This window comes from Tachyglossus aculeatus, chromosome 7 (assembly GCF_015852505.1).
Source record: "Tachyglossus aculeatus isolate mTacAcu1 chromosome 7, mTacAcu1.pri, whole genome shotgun sequence".
Classification (NCBI taxonomy): Eukaryota; Metazoa; Chordata; class Mammalia; order Monotremata; family Tachyglossidae; genus Tachyglossus; species Tachyglossus aculeatus.
In genome coordinates this window covers 62,129,304-62,145,194 of record NC_052072.1, presented here as the reverse complement: position 1 = coordinate 62,145,194, position 15,891 = coordinate 62,129,304, and the positions used below count along the sequence as shown (strand labels likewise).

General features: G+C 41.4%; 1 protein-coding gene across 2 annotated transcripts in view; it reads right to left on the bottom strand.

Annotated features, from left to right (window-relative positions):
- ERBB4 (erb-b2 receptor tyrosine kinase 4) overlaps positions 1-15,891 on the bottom strand; it is a 1,221,345-nt gene that overhangs the window by 31,890 nt on the left and 1,173,564 nt on the right. For both annotated transcript variants that reach the window (XM_038749108.1, XM_038749109.1), the window contains exons 22-25: positions 13,328-13,403; positions 8,216-8,362; positions 5,867-5,964; positions 4,270-4,440 (exon numbers count right to left, since the gene is read on the bottom strand). In XM_038749108.1, coding sequence (XP_038605036.1) covers positions 4,270-4,440; positions 5,867-5,964; positions 8,216-8,362; positions 13,328-13,403 — 492 coding nt within the window. The remainder of the gene's footprint in view (positions 1-4,269; positions 4,441-5,866; positions 5,965-8,215; positions 8,363-13,327; positions 13,404-15,891) is intronic.

Below are 15,891 nucleotides of genomic sequence, written 5' to 3'. Positions count from 1 at the left end.
CATTTTGGACATTTCAACCCTACTTTAATCCTTTCTTGAACATTTTTATATTTTCTAAGTTAATTATGATGTCATTTGTATATGGATAGCTTTGTTTGAAGAAGTTCATTCTTCTTACAAGCAATCAAAGGTATCTACTGAACACTTACTATGGGCAGAGCGTTGTACAAAGCACTTGGAAAAGTATAATACAATAGACTGGGTAGACATGATTTCTGCCCACGAGAAACTTACAGTTTATGGAGAATGACAGACATTAAAATAAATTTGAGATAGGGGATATAGGAGAAAGGCATATGCATAAATTCAGGTTGGGGTGTGCATCTAAGTATTTAAGGGGTACACAGCCAAGAGTACAGTTAACACAGAAGGGAGGATAGATAGGGGTCAGGGTTAAGGACTGATGCAGCTTCTTTTCTTACTGGAAAGTCTAATTAATAATAATAATAATAATAATGGCATTTATTAAGTGCTTACTATGTGCAAAGCACTGTTCTAAGCGCTGGGGAGGTTGCAAGATGATCAGGTTGTCCCACAGGGGGCTCACAGTCTTGATCCCCATTTTACAGATGAGGTAACAAACACAGAAAACTTAAGTGACTTGCCCAAAATCACACAGCTGACAATTGGCAGAGTTGGGATTTGAACCCATGACATCTGACTCCAAAGCCTGTGCTCTTTCCACTGAGCCATGCTGCTTTTCTAATTGACCTCTAATCTAATTGATGAAAAGTTGTAGGAACATGGAGAATATTCCTAGTTCTAAGAATCAGGGTGAATATTCCTAGTTCTAAGAATCAGGGTCCTCTCCTCTTGCCAAGACTCAAGGGAACATAATTTGCAAAATAATCTGTGGCATTAATTTTTGAGTGGAAATGTGCTAATTGTAAAGAAGCAATTACATGAAGCCATTGCCAGTGATTGGTAGCAACAGATTCATTCACTCATTCAATCATATTTATTGAGCACTTACTGTGTGATAGGGCCTCGGAATGGAACTGCATATCACAGTGTAAAGAGGAAAGAAAAGGGGAGTTTAAAGAGGAATAAAAAGGAATTTGGCACACTATGTAACATCCATCGTGACCCTATCTGTTGCAAAGTGATGTAAGCCCGAGACCCAGAGGACAAGAGAATTCCTAGAGGAAAACTGGAGGGAGAGAATTTAGGCGATCAGCAATAATAATAATAATAACAATAATAAAAAAAACCTTCCATAAGTTCCTCTTATTACCCTGTGGAAAAGTTTCCCAAAGGGAAAAATCACTCAGCTGAGCCCCAAAGGAATTGACTACATTTGGACTCTCCTTTATTTCTCTTCTGCTCAATTTTTCTGAGACTCCAAGCCCTGGAGGAGATGCTAATTTTTTTTGCTCTATACAGATATGGACATTTAAGCACTTCAGATACTCACTCCCCACTGCCCCCAGCATTTGTATATGCATTTCTTACTGGATTGCTTTCTCTACCTGCTATTTATTTCATTGACTGTCTCCCCTGATAGATTACTAACTCCTTGAAGGAAGAGATCATGTCTACTTACTGTACCATAATCTCTCAAGATGTTAATACAGGGCTCCTCCACGGAGTGTCAACAAATGTCACTGATTGGTTGTGATTGATTGCTTTTTGTAGGCCAGTCCTGTATGGGATTTCTAACTCCATGGCTCAGGAGTTAGTGCACTGTCCCCCAAACTAGAGGTCATGAGTTTTCCAACACCATTTCAGCCATGCTGTAGGTTCCAGCGGAAACAGCACTGCTCTGGATATCAGGAGGCCTAGTTGTAATCCCAGTTTGGGGGGGCTTTTTTTGGTTTTTGTCTTCTATTCTGGGAGGGTCTGACCCAAAGAAACACCTAGAGAGGAGATGCCAACCTCTTTTTGTGTAGGAGGGCTAAACAAAATAAAACCTTTGAGCAGCTGGTATGCAAAGAACCAATTGTACAGTTTAAACACACATTAATGTAATTTACTTCATTGTGGAGTTACAAGTAGTAATAACAACAACAACAACCACCACATCACCTACTTCTACACTGATACTGCATTTGCATGGCTATTTTCCAATGAGACTTCTGTTACTGAATTATTTAAAATGCCTCACCACACCCATGCCACTCCTGTTCCACCTCCCTGTCCCTCTCCCTTCCTTTACCAATCCTGAACTCATGCAGCACCTGGGCATCCCTGTAGTATCTGCAGCAGGTAGGGACCCCTCCCAAGGAAATGATTAAGCTGGTAGAATCAGCCTGCAAATCAGAGGGTCCCAAAACCACTTTCCAAGCTAGAGTTTTCTCTGCAACAAGGCAGGGAGAGGGATCTTGGTGGGAAAGAGATGGGTTGATGCCATTTCTCTGATCCTGGGGCTGGAGATGTTCCCTTTCTTGTCCCCTGACCCCATTTCCCCCCAGTCCTATCCTCTGATCTCCAGCATTACCCTCCTGCAAGGGGGTGCAAAACACCTCAGGCCACACTGCCAATCATCCCTGCTGCTTCATCTGTGGGATGCATTGAAACCTGGTTGAAATCTTCCCCTAGGTTGCAGCATCTCCACACCCCTCTTTGGTTCTGCTCCTAGTCATGTTGTCCACCCCCTACTCTCACTGCAATGCACATTCAATGCTTCCCCTTCCTCCACCCAGCTGGAGAGCTACACTTGATTCCAAACAGAGCCAGGTGTGGCTCACAAGCTACAGACATCCAGACCTTGCCTCAGAGTACATTGAGAGGTGTATAGGCCCAACAGCAATCCTGAAAATAAATTGATTCATGTGGGAAGCAAAGGCCACAGTGATCACCAAAGCAGCTGCCAGCTGGGTCATTACACTAAGGTACAACAGGAGGGCTGATACTTTGGTCACTTTGGCTGTAAATTGGTCCTGTGTGACTAGAAGTAAAATAAGGAGGGTGGCTTGGTGAGGAGGGGGGATGGATAGGGGAGAAGTATGTGTGTGTACCGGAGGTATAAAGAGAATGGAAGGAGGACATGAAAATTGTGGGAATAGGGGAGGGATTGTGTTTACAGATTTTGGAGAGGGTGGTGCTAACTTTAGGTACCTTGACAGGAAGGAGATCGTATGGTTAACTTCTAGTGTTCCACCATAGTGAAATTTGCTCTACTTCCGGGTAACTGCCGAGAAGTCCTTTCTGCCTTTTGTTGGGAGAAGTAGCCTGCTTCCCAAGAAGCCAAATTCACCCAGTGAATGGAAGGTCTTCAGCCAAGGTCTTCTGGCAGAATCCTACCTCACTGCACTCAGTCTTAAGAGAGCAAACAATCTCAGGCTAGCTTAATACAACTATGACAGCTTTCAGAGCACATAGACACTGAGTTCTTTTCAAGGGGCTGGTAAAAACAGTTCAGAGAAAATGAACAGATTTTCCCAAGGCCAAATGCCCATTCTAAAACTCAGTTTGGATCAGAATGATCCTCATATGTTTCTACCCTCATATGTTTCTGCATTTCAACTTTCATTCCCACATCAGAAAGATCAGTGTATTCTCTATCCCAATAAATGCTGGGTTTGACTGATTGTTTCTAGCCTTTCCAGACACTATGGGAGGGGCCTCATCTCCAAAACCCAGTCTTTGGCAGGGATATTCCCCATTTATATTTAGCAAACCAAGTCTTTCAGCACTAAAACCTTTGGGGTTTGCACTAATCCACTTCCAGAACTTTATTTTTCTCCTCTCATCCTCATTTCATGCGTGGATCCCCTTGAGGAATCACAGTCCCACTGGAAGGAGATTCATTGTGTGCAGACAAAACACAAAGTCTGCCCTCCAGCACTTTGAAATTGCTTTACTAAGAGCTTTTCCCCTGCCTTTTTATGCTTTATGTTGACATGAGCCCAAATTCCCCAGATTTGGTGATCATTTTAAAACATCATAGGCTTGCTAAATAACAAAACTTCAATTTCAAAAGAATATTTAGACAAATAGTTGGAGTATATGAGTGCATGTATGTGAGCGTAGAGGGGAGTGAGAAATAGAGCTAGAGATAGAGGTACAGAAAGAGAAAGAGGGGAAGAGTGGTGGGAAGTTGGGAAGAGAGACAGAGGAAAAGAGAAGGTTGTGGAGGTGAGTGGGTAGAGATTAAAGGGGGAAGAGATAGCAATTCTTTTGTGCAGGTATTCAGTCTTGAAGTCTCAGGATGAGGCTTACCAATCAATCAGTTGATTAACTGATTGATTAATGAGGCTTGCTGGATAGTCTTGAGAGGAAAGCACATCCTCAGACAGACCAGATAACAAGACACATGCTGTTTCTTACCCTGTTGGAGTCAATTCTTGTTCTGGAGGTGTAGATCGGCGGTGGGATGTTGAAAGCTTGTGGAACCAGATATTCCTCAGCATCCATCATGTCTTCCAGGTCCTCTTCATCCAGCAAGTTCTGAAAGAACTTGCTGTCATTGGGACTAGGCAGCTTCATCCGATCGTCACCCTGAAACCATCGCCAAATGGCAGTAAAAGAAACATGAGGGTTTTTTCTCTTTGATCTCGAGTTCTGGTCTCGCAAAGACTCTCTCTACCTCTCTGAAAAGGCCCTTTATTATTATTCTGTCTTTCCTCACCTCTAATTCATCATTTATTTTCATTTACACTGGGCATGACATGACAAAGCAGAATAACTGCACATAAGAACAACTCTCTAGAATTACTGTTTTCAAGAACTTCTTCCTTTCAGTACCCATTTCTAACATTTGTATACCTGTTAATAGTTTTGTGAACTATTTGAACTATTAAAAGTCACTTGAAGAAAACAGTTGCTGAAAATCCCTAAGAATTTTCTGTTTTAATTTCCTTTCCTTTGTTCTGTCATTGATATTTTGGACTTTTAATAGGAAAACATGACAATTTGCTCTACTAAAATAACAATACAATCACTGGTATTCACTTCCTCTGCAATCAATCTATTGTATTTATAATAATAATAATAATAATGGCATTTATTAAGTGCTTACTATGTGCAAAGCACTGTTCTAAGTGCTGGGGAGGTTACAAGGTGATCAGGTTGTCTCACTGGGGGCTCAAAGTCTTAATCCCCACTTTACAGATGAGGTAACTGAGGCATAGAGAAGTTAAGTGGCTTGACCAAAGTCACACAGCTGACAATTGGAGGAGCTGGGATTTGAGCCCAGAACCCAAGACCTCCGACTCCAAAGCCCGTGCTCTTTCCACTGAGCCACGCTGCTTCTCTGTGTGCCGGGCCCTGTATTAAGCACCTGGGAGAGTACAAACAATAATACAACAGACACATTCCCCTTTCAAAACGAGTTTACAATCTACTTTATTATCAATGCTAAAATCAGTCAAATAGAAATGACCAAGAAAGGCAGGCTGCAGGTAATTAAAATCTTGTAATAAAAATTGTTCCAGTCTTTTTTTTATGGTATTTGTGAAGCACTTACTTTCTGTCAAATACTGTTCTAAGCGCTGGGATAGATGCAAAATAATCAGGCCAGATACAACTGGATACAGTCCCTGTCCTACCTGGGGTTCCCATTTGAGTAGGATGGAGAACAGGCACTAAAAACTGTGACTTGCCCAAGGTCATATATCAGGCAAGAGGCAGGATAGAACCCAAGTTCTCTGGCTTCCAGTCCCATGCTTTATCCACTAGGCCATGCTGTCTTGGGCACAGGGATGTGGGTAAAAATAGAGCTGTGGTATTGCTACATTGCATTCTCCCAAGTGCTTAGTATAATGTTCTGCATACCGTAAGTGCTCAATAAATACTATTGATTGATTGATTGATTCAAAGCTGGAACACTAAAGGTGTCTGGGGACCTCTTGACTCATCATGACATCCACTTGGTCAGCCTTTGGACTCCAAAGAGATCTTCACTGTGGTTTCTGATGTTACTGACCTGAATGACCAGGTACCGCTGAGGGTCGCGAGCCATTCTGGAAAATTCCGCAGCGAGTTCCTTGAATTTTGGTCGACTGTCGGCATCAATCATCCAACCTGGAGGGACGTTTCCAGGGAAATGAAGGGAAAAGAGGCAGTAGATCAACAAGAAAGCAACACCATCAAAATGGACCGCAACCTGTTTTAACCCCTTGATGGCTAGAATTGTTTGACAGGTTCAGTGGAAAGACCTTTCATCTTCCTCCATAGCTTTCCTGGAAAGTAAGGATCAGCCCCAGAGCCTAGAAGTCTGTACAGTGTGGGACAGTGTGGGACAGGTTTTTTCCATTATGCTTCCTGTCAAGATTGATGTTAGGGAATCAAAGGACGTTCTTTCAACAACGTGAGCCTTGTTTGGATACAGCATCTCACAGTACTGGAAGAAACAAATTGGGTGCATGTGTGTGGAATTGGAATGGGTGAGTATTACAGGGCAGAATTGCCTGAATGTGAATTTGTCAGTATCAGGTATACAGACCTGGCTTCAAAGCTCAAAGTGGATGGGCCCACAGAATTTCCCTCTTTGTTTTTTTTTTGTATGCATTTTAAATTTGGGGGTGATAGGAGGAATGGATTGGCAGGTAATGTCTATCTGTCCATCAGTTTATCAATCCACCAATCAATGGTATTTTTACTGAATGCTTACCCTATGCAGAGCACTTTACTAAGCACTTGGGAAAGTAAAATACAATGGTAAACTCGATCCCTCATCATAAGGAACTTACAGGCAAGTACTTAGTGCACTGCTCTGCATACAGTAAGCACTCAGTAAATATTCATTCATTCATTCAATCGTATTTATTGAGCGCTTACTGTGTGCAGAGCACTGCACTAAGCTCTTGGGAACTACAATTTAGCAACATATAGAGACTGTCCCTACCCAGCAAAGGGCTCACAGTCAAGAAGGGGGAGACAGACAACAAAGCAAAACATGATTGACTGATTAATTGATTGAATGTACCCTTGTTGGCAGGGGAGGGGTGATTGGCAGGTGGGGGGGACTTTAATTAAAGGCATTTTCTGTGCCTTTTGTGAAGCACAAATGTATGAGAAAGTGAACTTTCCCTGCTCTGAAATAGTAAATGCAAAGTGAATGGTGCTTTCTGTACAGAAGCTGCCATTAGCCCAACTACCTACCAGCCTTTTCTCCCTGGAGAAACCTATAGGCCATCACCCAAGTGTATGGTTACTCAGCAGTGAGTCTGAATACTGTATCTCAACCAACAACCTCTGCTTAACTGAGCAGAATCCAAGCAAGAAGCTTCACTGGTTTTCTGAGTAAAATGATCCTTTTGCTGTAGACTGAAACCCAACTCGCAAGGCTTAGAGCGAAGTGCTCTGGGAATCCAGGACACTTATTTTTGTCAAGGGAAGAGTGTTTCCTGGCCCTGAGGACAAAGATCCAGAGCAGTAGAGTATGGCCTGAGGGGCTCTAGAAAAAAATCCTTAATTCGTTGCTAGTGGTCAGATTGCATCATCTGGTGCAGTGAGGGATATCAAAGCAGCTCTGGCTCTCAAATCCTTTATTAATAAGAAACTTCTGCCCCTTCATTGATTTGCTCCATTGTCAGCCTTGCCAAACATCCATTAGGGAAAGACCCAGATCAAATAGATTAAGCAGCTGGATGTAAATCTCCCTGAAATTAATTTCAGGAACCCCAGAGACTTCCCTAATTCTATTTAAATTGAAGTCTAGGCTTGGAAATGTGTTGAAAACACATTTGCAGGGTGTGTGTCCTGAGGGAAAAGGGCAGCTTGGCCATGTCCAGTTGTCTGCTCACTGCAGATTTGATCTAATGTAAAAACTCAACATCTTTCTGTGCTATAGGAATCCCCCATGCTATAGGAATCCCCCACCAAAACTGCTCAACTGGATGAGCCAATTTTCATTGACTTCAGGTTTTATTTTTTATCTCATTCAATAGTTTTCACAATATATTTAATATTTTTGTAGTGCTTTTATTTGCTTCCTTATTAGAAGTTTATTTACAGATTGTCCACATAATTTGAGTATATATCTAGACATCATGAACTTAATTCTCTTCAGAAGAAAAATAAAAACAAGGGTCAATAGTTTGGACTCCACTGCACAAAAAGGCATCCTTTCACAATGGCAAGAAACAACTAAATTAGGTCTCAAACTACAAAGATAGTCCTCTGTTTTGAACCCATGAAATTCACATAATATTTTCAATTGCAGTTTATTTCTGCCTTTGCATGTTTTGGGATAAAGTTTTTTATTCCTGTGACTCAATTTTATTCTTTTTCCTGCGTGCCTGTCCACCTGAAAGAGATTTGTTAAACTTACATTTGACCATAACCATGTAGACATCGATGGTGCAGATGGGAGGTTGTGGCAAGCGCTCCCCCTTCTCCAGTAAATCTGGGATTTCACGAGTTGGAATTCCATCATATGGCTTCCCTCCAAAAGTCATGAGTTCCCAAATCGTGACTCCTAGACAAAGGGTTTAGAGAGAATTTCTCAGGACATTTCCCCCTATGAGTGCAAGACTGAGGAATCGACACGTCCCTCTCTGGACTCTAATGCTCATACTATCCTTTGGTTCCACTCTGACTCCTCAAACAGGTGCATTATGGGACTCTGCAGAGCAGCATGGCCTAGTAGATAGAGCACAGGCCTGGGTGTCAGAAGGTCGAGGGTCCTAATTCCAGCTCTGCCACTTGTCTGCTGTGTGACCTTGGGCAAGTCACTTAACTTCTCTGGGCCTCAGTTCCCTCTTCTGTAAAATGGGAATTAAGACTGTGGAACAGGGACTTTGTCCAACCTGATGATCTTGTATCCACCTAGTAAGCACTTACCAAATACCATAATTATTATTAATTATTAGAGCAATTTCTAAGAGATGCTTCGAAGGGCCTGGGGATGCCCCAGATGGCCACTGGGCTCCATGGCTAATTGTCCTGAGTGTTCTGGCCCTCTCCTTCAGTGTTCACTTCAAAACTATCCTCAGCAGCTTACTCTTCTCCCATTCCAATCCATCCCACACATATTTTCCTCCTCTAATACCAGCCTGCTCACTATAGCTCACACTCATCTCTCCTGCCTTTGACCCCTTGCTAGCACACTCCCTCCTACCTGAAATTCCCTCCCGCTTCATATCCAAAAGACCACTCTTCTCCCCATCTTCAAAGTCCTACTATTAAAATCACAGAGAAGTGTCAAGGATTAGTTGAAAAATCCCTGGCCTGGGAGTCAGAAGAGTTGAATTCTACTTACAGCTCTGCCACTTGTTTGCTCTGTCACCTTGGGTGAGTTACTTAAATTCTCTGGGCCTCAGTTTCCTCATCTGTATCATAGGGATTAAATACCCACTCTCCCTCCTCCTTAGACTGTGAATCCCATGTGGGACTAGGACTGTGTCCAACCTGATCATCTTGTATCTACCCAAATGCTTAGTTCAGTGCTTGGCACATAGTAAATACTTAACAAATACCACAATTATTATGATTATTATTATTATTTCCTTTAGATAATAAGTTTTCATGCCCCTACCTCATTTTCCCTCCCTACTACTTCACCCATGCAATTAATCCCACTCCCTAAACATTTCGATACCCTGCCCCTTCATCCCCACAGAACTTATGTACATATATTGCTTCCCTCACCTGTAATTTATTTTAGTGTCTGTCTCTCCACTAGATTTTTCTAGCAAACAGGGATTCTGTTTACTTTGTCGTACCCTCAAAAAACCTTAGTAGAGTGCTCTGTGCAGAGTAAGCAATCAATACCATTGATTGATTGACTGAAAGCTTGCTTCATCAGGAAATATCTACTTGGGAAAGATGGGATGGGGGTGAAAAGGAGAGGGCCTGCTTCTCTCCCATATTTTATCCTCCATGAGTTAGGCCAAGATGTTTAAACAAAGAAAATGGAGAATAGCCAGGGTCCAACCCACAGCCTACATTACACTGAAGCAGAGTTGATAATGCTGTCAGGAGGAAGCCACAAAGCAAAGACCCCAGAAAACATCCCAGAAAGCTCATCATTTGAAAGTAAAAAGTGGAGCTGCTACACATTTCTTCCAACTCCCAGTAATGGTTTTCCCAATGGTGCATTACTGAACTAACTTATGTAACTGTCTCCTGCTTGCAAGTCTTCCCAGTCAGGTGGGGTCTATCTCCCAAGTGCCTTCTGAGCCTGGGTTGATGGCTTTTGTCATGGTTCAAATTGAGCTCCCTGTCTTCTCTTTTATATTTATTTATTTTCAAGATCTGCCCCAGGGTTCTGCAGCTCCACATGAAGATAAATAATGTATCACATTTACAGAATTTCTCCCATAAGATATACTTTAATATTAAAAGTGTGACTACTATCCCAATATTTTGCTGTTTTTTATTTTACAGGTCATTTAAAATCTGCCTGCAGGCCAGCAATAATATTTAGCAGACTGTTGTACCGAATCCAGGGAGAGATAGGTAAAAGATACATCCAAAAATAATGGATTTTTTTTTCTCCTTCATCTGTTTTCTCTCCGCTGGTAGGAATCTGGATTTCTCAAACATTTCTGACTAAGCTTCCCAAATACAAGTGTAAAGAAATTCCCTATTTAAATCTGATGATCCACTTGAAATCCATACCATCCCATATGATATCCATGCTAGATATGTATTTTTCATCAACAATATTTTGTTTCCTATTTTTCCTCCTTATTGCCCTTGAATCTGCAGGCCCTAAGCTCTTAGGCAGGCACCAACACACCTTCTATAGCACTAATATGAAAATCTTGATACAGGGGCCTGTCGGCAGGAAAATACTCAGTACATACCAAAGATTAACAACAAGCCATCACTATTCCTTGTTGCTGTTTGGCTTGTTTTCATCTTTTTGAAATTAGCAAATGATACTGGTAGTGAATTTTCAGCTCAGAATTCCTTTAGAAATGGATTTCAGTTCTACCTGCACCTAGTTCTCCTATAAAATGGGGTTTATATTCTTGGAAAAAACCCATGTTAGAGAAACTCTGCATTGTATCTAAAGCTTGCACCTGGGCTTTTGTACATTTAGCAAAGGATCTGAATTCTAATTCCAGCTCTACCACTTTTTTTTATGGTATCTGTTAAACTCTTACTACACACCACACAATGTACTAAGTTTGGGGCAGGTTCAAGCTAATCAGGTTAGGTACACTCCATGTCTCACATGGGGCTCACAATCTTAATCTCCATTTCACAGATGAGGGAACTGAGTCACAGAGAAGTTAAGTGACTTGCCCAAGGTTACTCCAAGACATGTGGTGAAGCTGAGATTAGAAAGCAGATCCTTCTGACTCTGAGGCCTGTGCTATGTCCACTAGACCATGCTGTTTCTCTGCTTGCCTGATATGTGACTTTGGGCAAGTCACTTAATTTCTTTGTGACTCAGTTTCCTCATCTGTTAAATGGGGATCCAATGCCCATTCTCCTTCCTACTTAGACTGCGAGGCCGATGAAGGAGTTGGACTGTGTCCAACTAATTAACCTGTACCCACCCAAGCCCTTAGTACAGTGCTCTGCACACAGGAAGTGCTCAAAAATATGATTGAATAAATATGATTGAATGAATGAATGGGCAAATAACCATCATTGTTATCTTAACTTCTTTGCTTCCCCTAACCATCATTGTTATCTTAACTTCTTTGCTTCCCCTATTTAAAATGTATTTAAATGTCTGCCTCCCCTCTATATTAAAAACTCCTGGAAGGATTGGATCTACTTGCTTTATTGCAAACACCCAAGCATTTAATACAATGTTCCATGAATACAATTGATTAACTGATTGATTGGTCGTTTCCAAGGAAGTGAGTGAAGTCAGCCAGCAACAGCAAGTTCTGAATTCCACTGCTACCCACAGGAAAGACTAAGGCAGGGAGGGTAGTGCAACACATCCCAGGGCCATTTAGTTAAAGCAATGTGAAGTTGCTAGAGTGATTCACCACAGACTCCCCTGGCTTTTTGCTGCTACCACTTTCACACAGCATGTGAAATGGGCATGAACAACAGAAGCACAGAAATCTCACAAGCCCAGGGCCTGGTCACAGTGATCCAGTTGAATTGGTTTAACAGAGATCCCTGTGATAGCCCAGTCCATAAGTAATCATAATAATTGCAGTATTTGTTAAATGCTTACTATGTGCCAAGGACTCTACTAGGTTCTGTGGTGGATTTCAGACAAGTGGGTCCCACATGGGCTCAAAGTCTAAGTAGGAGGGAGAATTGATATTGAATCCACATTTTGCAGATTCATTCATTCATTCAGTCATATTTATTGAGTGCTTACCGTGTGCAGAGCACTGTACTAAGTACTTATGAGGGAAGAGAGGCACAGAAAAAGTTGTGACTTGTTCAAGGACTTCCAGCGGGTAAGTGGCAGAGATGGGATTAGAACCCATAGAATTCCAAAGTCTGGCATATCAAAGTGAAATATAGGAGATTGGCCCTACGCTCATCATTTCCTACTGGAAGGCAGAGTTTCAGGGAAAAAAGGACCCAGCTTTTCTCTGCTAATACCTGGACATTTTAAGGCACAAAAAGCCAGGCAGTTGGATAAATAGCTTATCCTCACATTTTGGCTAAAGCAATTAAATTAGTTACTATTAGAAAAATCAATCTTTTTCAATATAGAATATTTGTCTGACCTTTGGGCATGAAATTAAACTGGGGCACACATGAATGTTTCTCCCTCACACTTTTTCTCTCCCTTCCTTTTTTCTAATGGTATTTGTTAAGTGCTTAAAATACGCCAGGCCTGTACTACTGAGATGTTATTCAGGTTGGACACAGTCCATGTCCCACATGGAGCTCACAGTCAATCCCCATTTTACAGATGAGGTAACTGAGGCACAGAGAAGGTAACTGACTTACCCAAGGTCACACAGCAGACAAGTGGCTGAATTGGGATTAAAACCTTTCCTTCCTTCCTTCTTTCTTTCCTCCTTCCCTTCCTTCCTTCCTTGTTTCTTTCTTCCTTCCTCTTTAAATTTCTCTGTATTCATCCTTTGTCATGACACATTTCCTTTTATCTTACTGGAGTACAGAGAATACCATAAGCCAGAAAATGTTTTCCGACATTCATGGCTTTTAGAGCTATGTTTTCAAAGAGTTTGTGAAAATTATGGCCTTGGGCTACACGAGCCAATGAATCTATACCTAAACTGAGAAATGGTTTCTTTCCCTCTGTCACAGTGATCAGCCAAACTGCTTCCAAACCTGAGATTACAGCAGAAAAGTCAACCCAGCAAGGCCATTGTAATGATGTGGCTTTGTGAGCAGGGAAATAGCACTGAAGACAGGTAATAGTGTCATTTAGATTTATTTTTTAAAAAGAAAAAAGAAAAATACAATATTTTAGCATATTTATGAAATTGTTCATAATAGAAAATTTCATAACCATAATCACTTTAAATTACCTGGATTTACTTACCATAGCTCCAAACATCACTCTGATGGGTGAATTTCCTATAGTGAATGCACTCTAGAGCCATCCATTTAATTGGCATCTACAGAGAAACAGGGAAATGTAAGTTTTATAACTATTTAAAAAAAGTTCTATTTTCCTATCACAAATTCTAGACCCTGGGCCTATTTAACCCCATTGCATTTACACCTCCCTTACCCAGGAGGGATCTCATAAAACTGAGTTTATATAATGCTTTTAAAAAGAGCCCAGAGCCTCTTCATCTTGATTATTTTATCCACACATTATTGCTTTGAGATAAAGGGGAGTAAATATGATTAGGTCCATCTATTAGTTGCCAGAAACAAGGGCACAAATGAATTTCCTACCAGCACTCACCAAGCCAGGAGCAGAGCTGGGACTTGAATCCAGGACTTCTGATTCCCATCCCAGGACTCTTTCCACTGACTCATTGTACAAGATGGGCTAACTTCCCATAGTGTTCTGCAACTCCTCAACATTATATATTGGGAGAATCTAATTTCTCTCAGATGTGGACAGTTCTATGTTATTCATTACAGAGGATTTTAAAATCTTTGGCTACTCCTGGCTCACCAAAGAGAGAATGTTTTGGTGAGGAGAAGCGTGGTCTAGTGGATAGAACACAGGCTTGGGAGTCAGAAGGACCTGGGGTTCTAATCCTGGCTCCACCACTTGTCTGCTCTATGACCTTGGGAAAGTCACTTCACTTCTCTGTGCCCCAGTTACCTCTTCTGAAAATGGGAATTAAGATTTTGAGCCCCATAAGGGAGAGGGACTATGTCCAATCTGATTAGCTTGTATCTACCCCAGCAATTAGAAAAGTGCTTGACACATAGTAAGTGCTTTACAAATACCATCACTATTGTTATTATTATTGTTAGAATGAAGCTATTCAACTAGTTTTTCCGGGAAAGCAGGGTTGCCTAGTGGAAAGAGCATGGGACTCAGCAATCTTGACTGCCATTTCCCTGTTGTGTGACATTAAGTTTCAAATGCTTAACAATCTCAAGGTCCTGGGTTAGCCACCCAGAATTATGTATTTCTTCTTTACTAGAATGTCCTGTAATTCACAGCTTGAAAATGTGTTCCCTGTGGGAAAATTCCTTTTAATATTTAGGCAATGGACTTTGATAATGTCGGCTTCAAGGCTCTCCATCACCTCGCCCCCTCCTATCTCACCTCCCTTCTCTCCTTCTACAACCCAGCCCACACCCTCCACTCCTCTGCCGCTAACCTCCTCACTGTACCTTGTTCTCGCCTGTCCCACTGTCGACTTCCGGCCCGCGTCCTCCCCCTGGCCTGGAATGCCCTCCCTCCACACATCCATCAAGCTAACTGTCTTCTTCCCTTCAAAGCCCTACTGAGAGCTCACCTCCTCCAGGAGGCCTTCCCAGACTGAGCCCCTTTTTTCCTCTCCCCCTCCCTATCCCCCTGCCCTACCTCCTTCCCCTCCCCACAGCACCTGTATATATATTTGTACAGCTTTATTACTCCATTTATTTTACTTGTACATATTTACTATTTATTTTGTTAATGATTTGCATATAGCTTTAATTCCATTTGTTCCAATGATTTTGACACCTGTCTACATGTTTTGTTTTGTTGTCTGTCTCCCCCTTCTAGACTGTGAGCTTGTTGTTGGGTAGGGACCGTCTCTATATGTTGCTGACTTGTACTTCCCAAGCACTTAGTACAGTGCTCTGCACACAGTAAGTGCTCAATAAATACGATTAAATGAATGAATGAATGAATGACATTGGGCAAATCACTTCACTTTTCTGAGCCTCAGTTTCTGCATCTGTAAAAAGGGGAGTCAATACCTGGTTTCCCTCTGACTTAGACTGGGACAGGGCTTGGTATTTAACCCAGCACTTAGCACACTGCTTGGCACATAGTAAGTGCTTAACAGATATTATCATTTGTTATATCATTATTATTATTGTCATTATCATTATCAAAGGCCATTGCACAAATATTAAAAGGAATTTTCCCACAGGGAACAAATTTTCAAGCTGTGAATTACAGGACATTCTAGTAAAGAAGCAATACATAATTCTGGGTGGCTAACCCAGGACCTTGAGATTGTTAAGCATTTGAAACTTAATGGATTTTCTTTAGGATAAATTCTACAACTTGACACACAAGAGAAACTAAGCCACATTCAATAATAAAACTGTTCTAAGCAGGCCTCATAGCCCTAAAATTCGATAAATATTTTAGACTGTCTTTAGGATATTGATCATTTAGACATCCAGATAAAGGGGAAAAACAGATTTATTAGAGTACTTAAGTCATGAATTAAAATTGTATTATTTTAATAACACAACAGTTTGTATTATTTTTAGGCTGTGGTTCTTTTGGGGCATTCCTGCATTCAGAGAGATTAATGTTTTATAATGATACTTGTTATAATGATACTTGTTAAGTGCTTAATGCATGCCAACCACTATTCTAAGCACTGGGGCAGAGCCAAGTTAATCAGGTGGGATAAAGTCCCTGTTCCAAATGGAGCTCACAGTCTTAGAAGGAGGGAATAGGATTTAATCCTA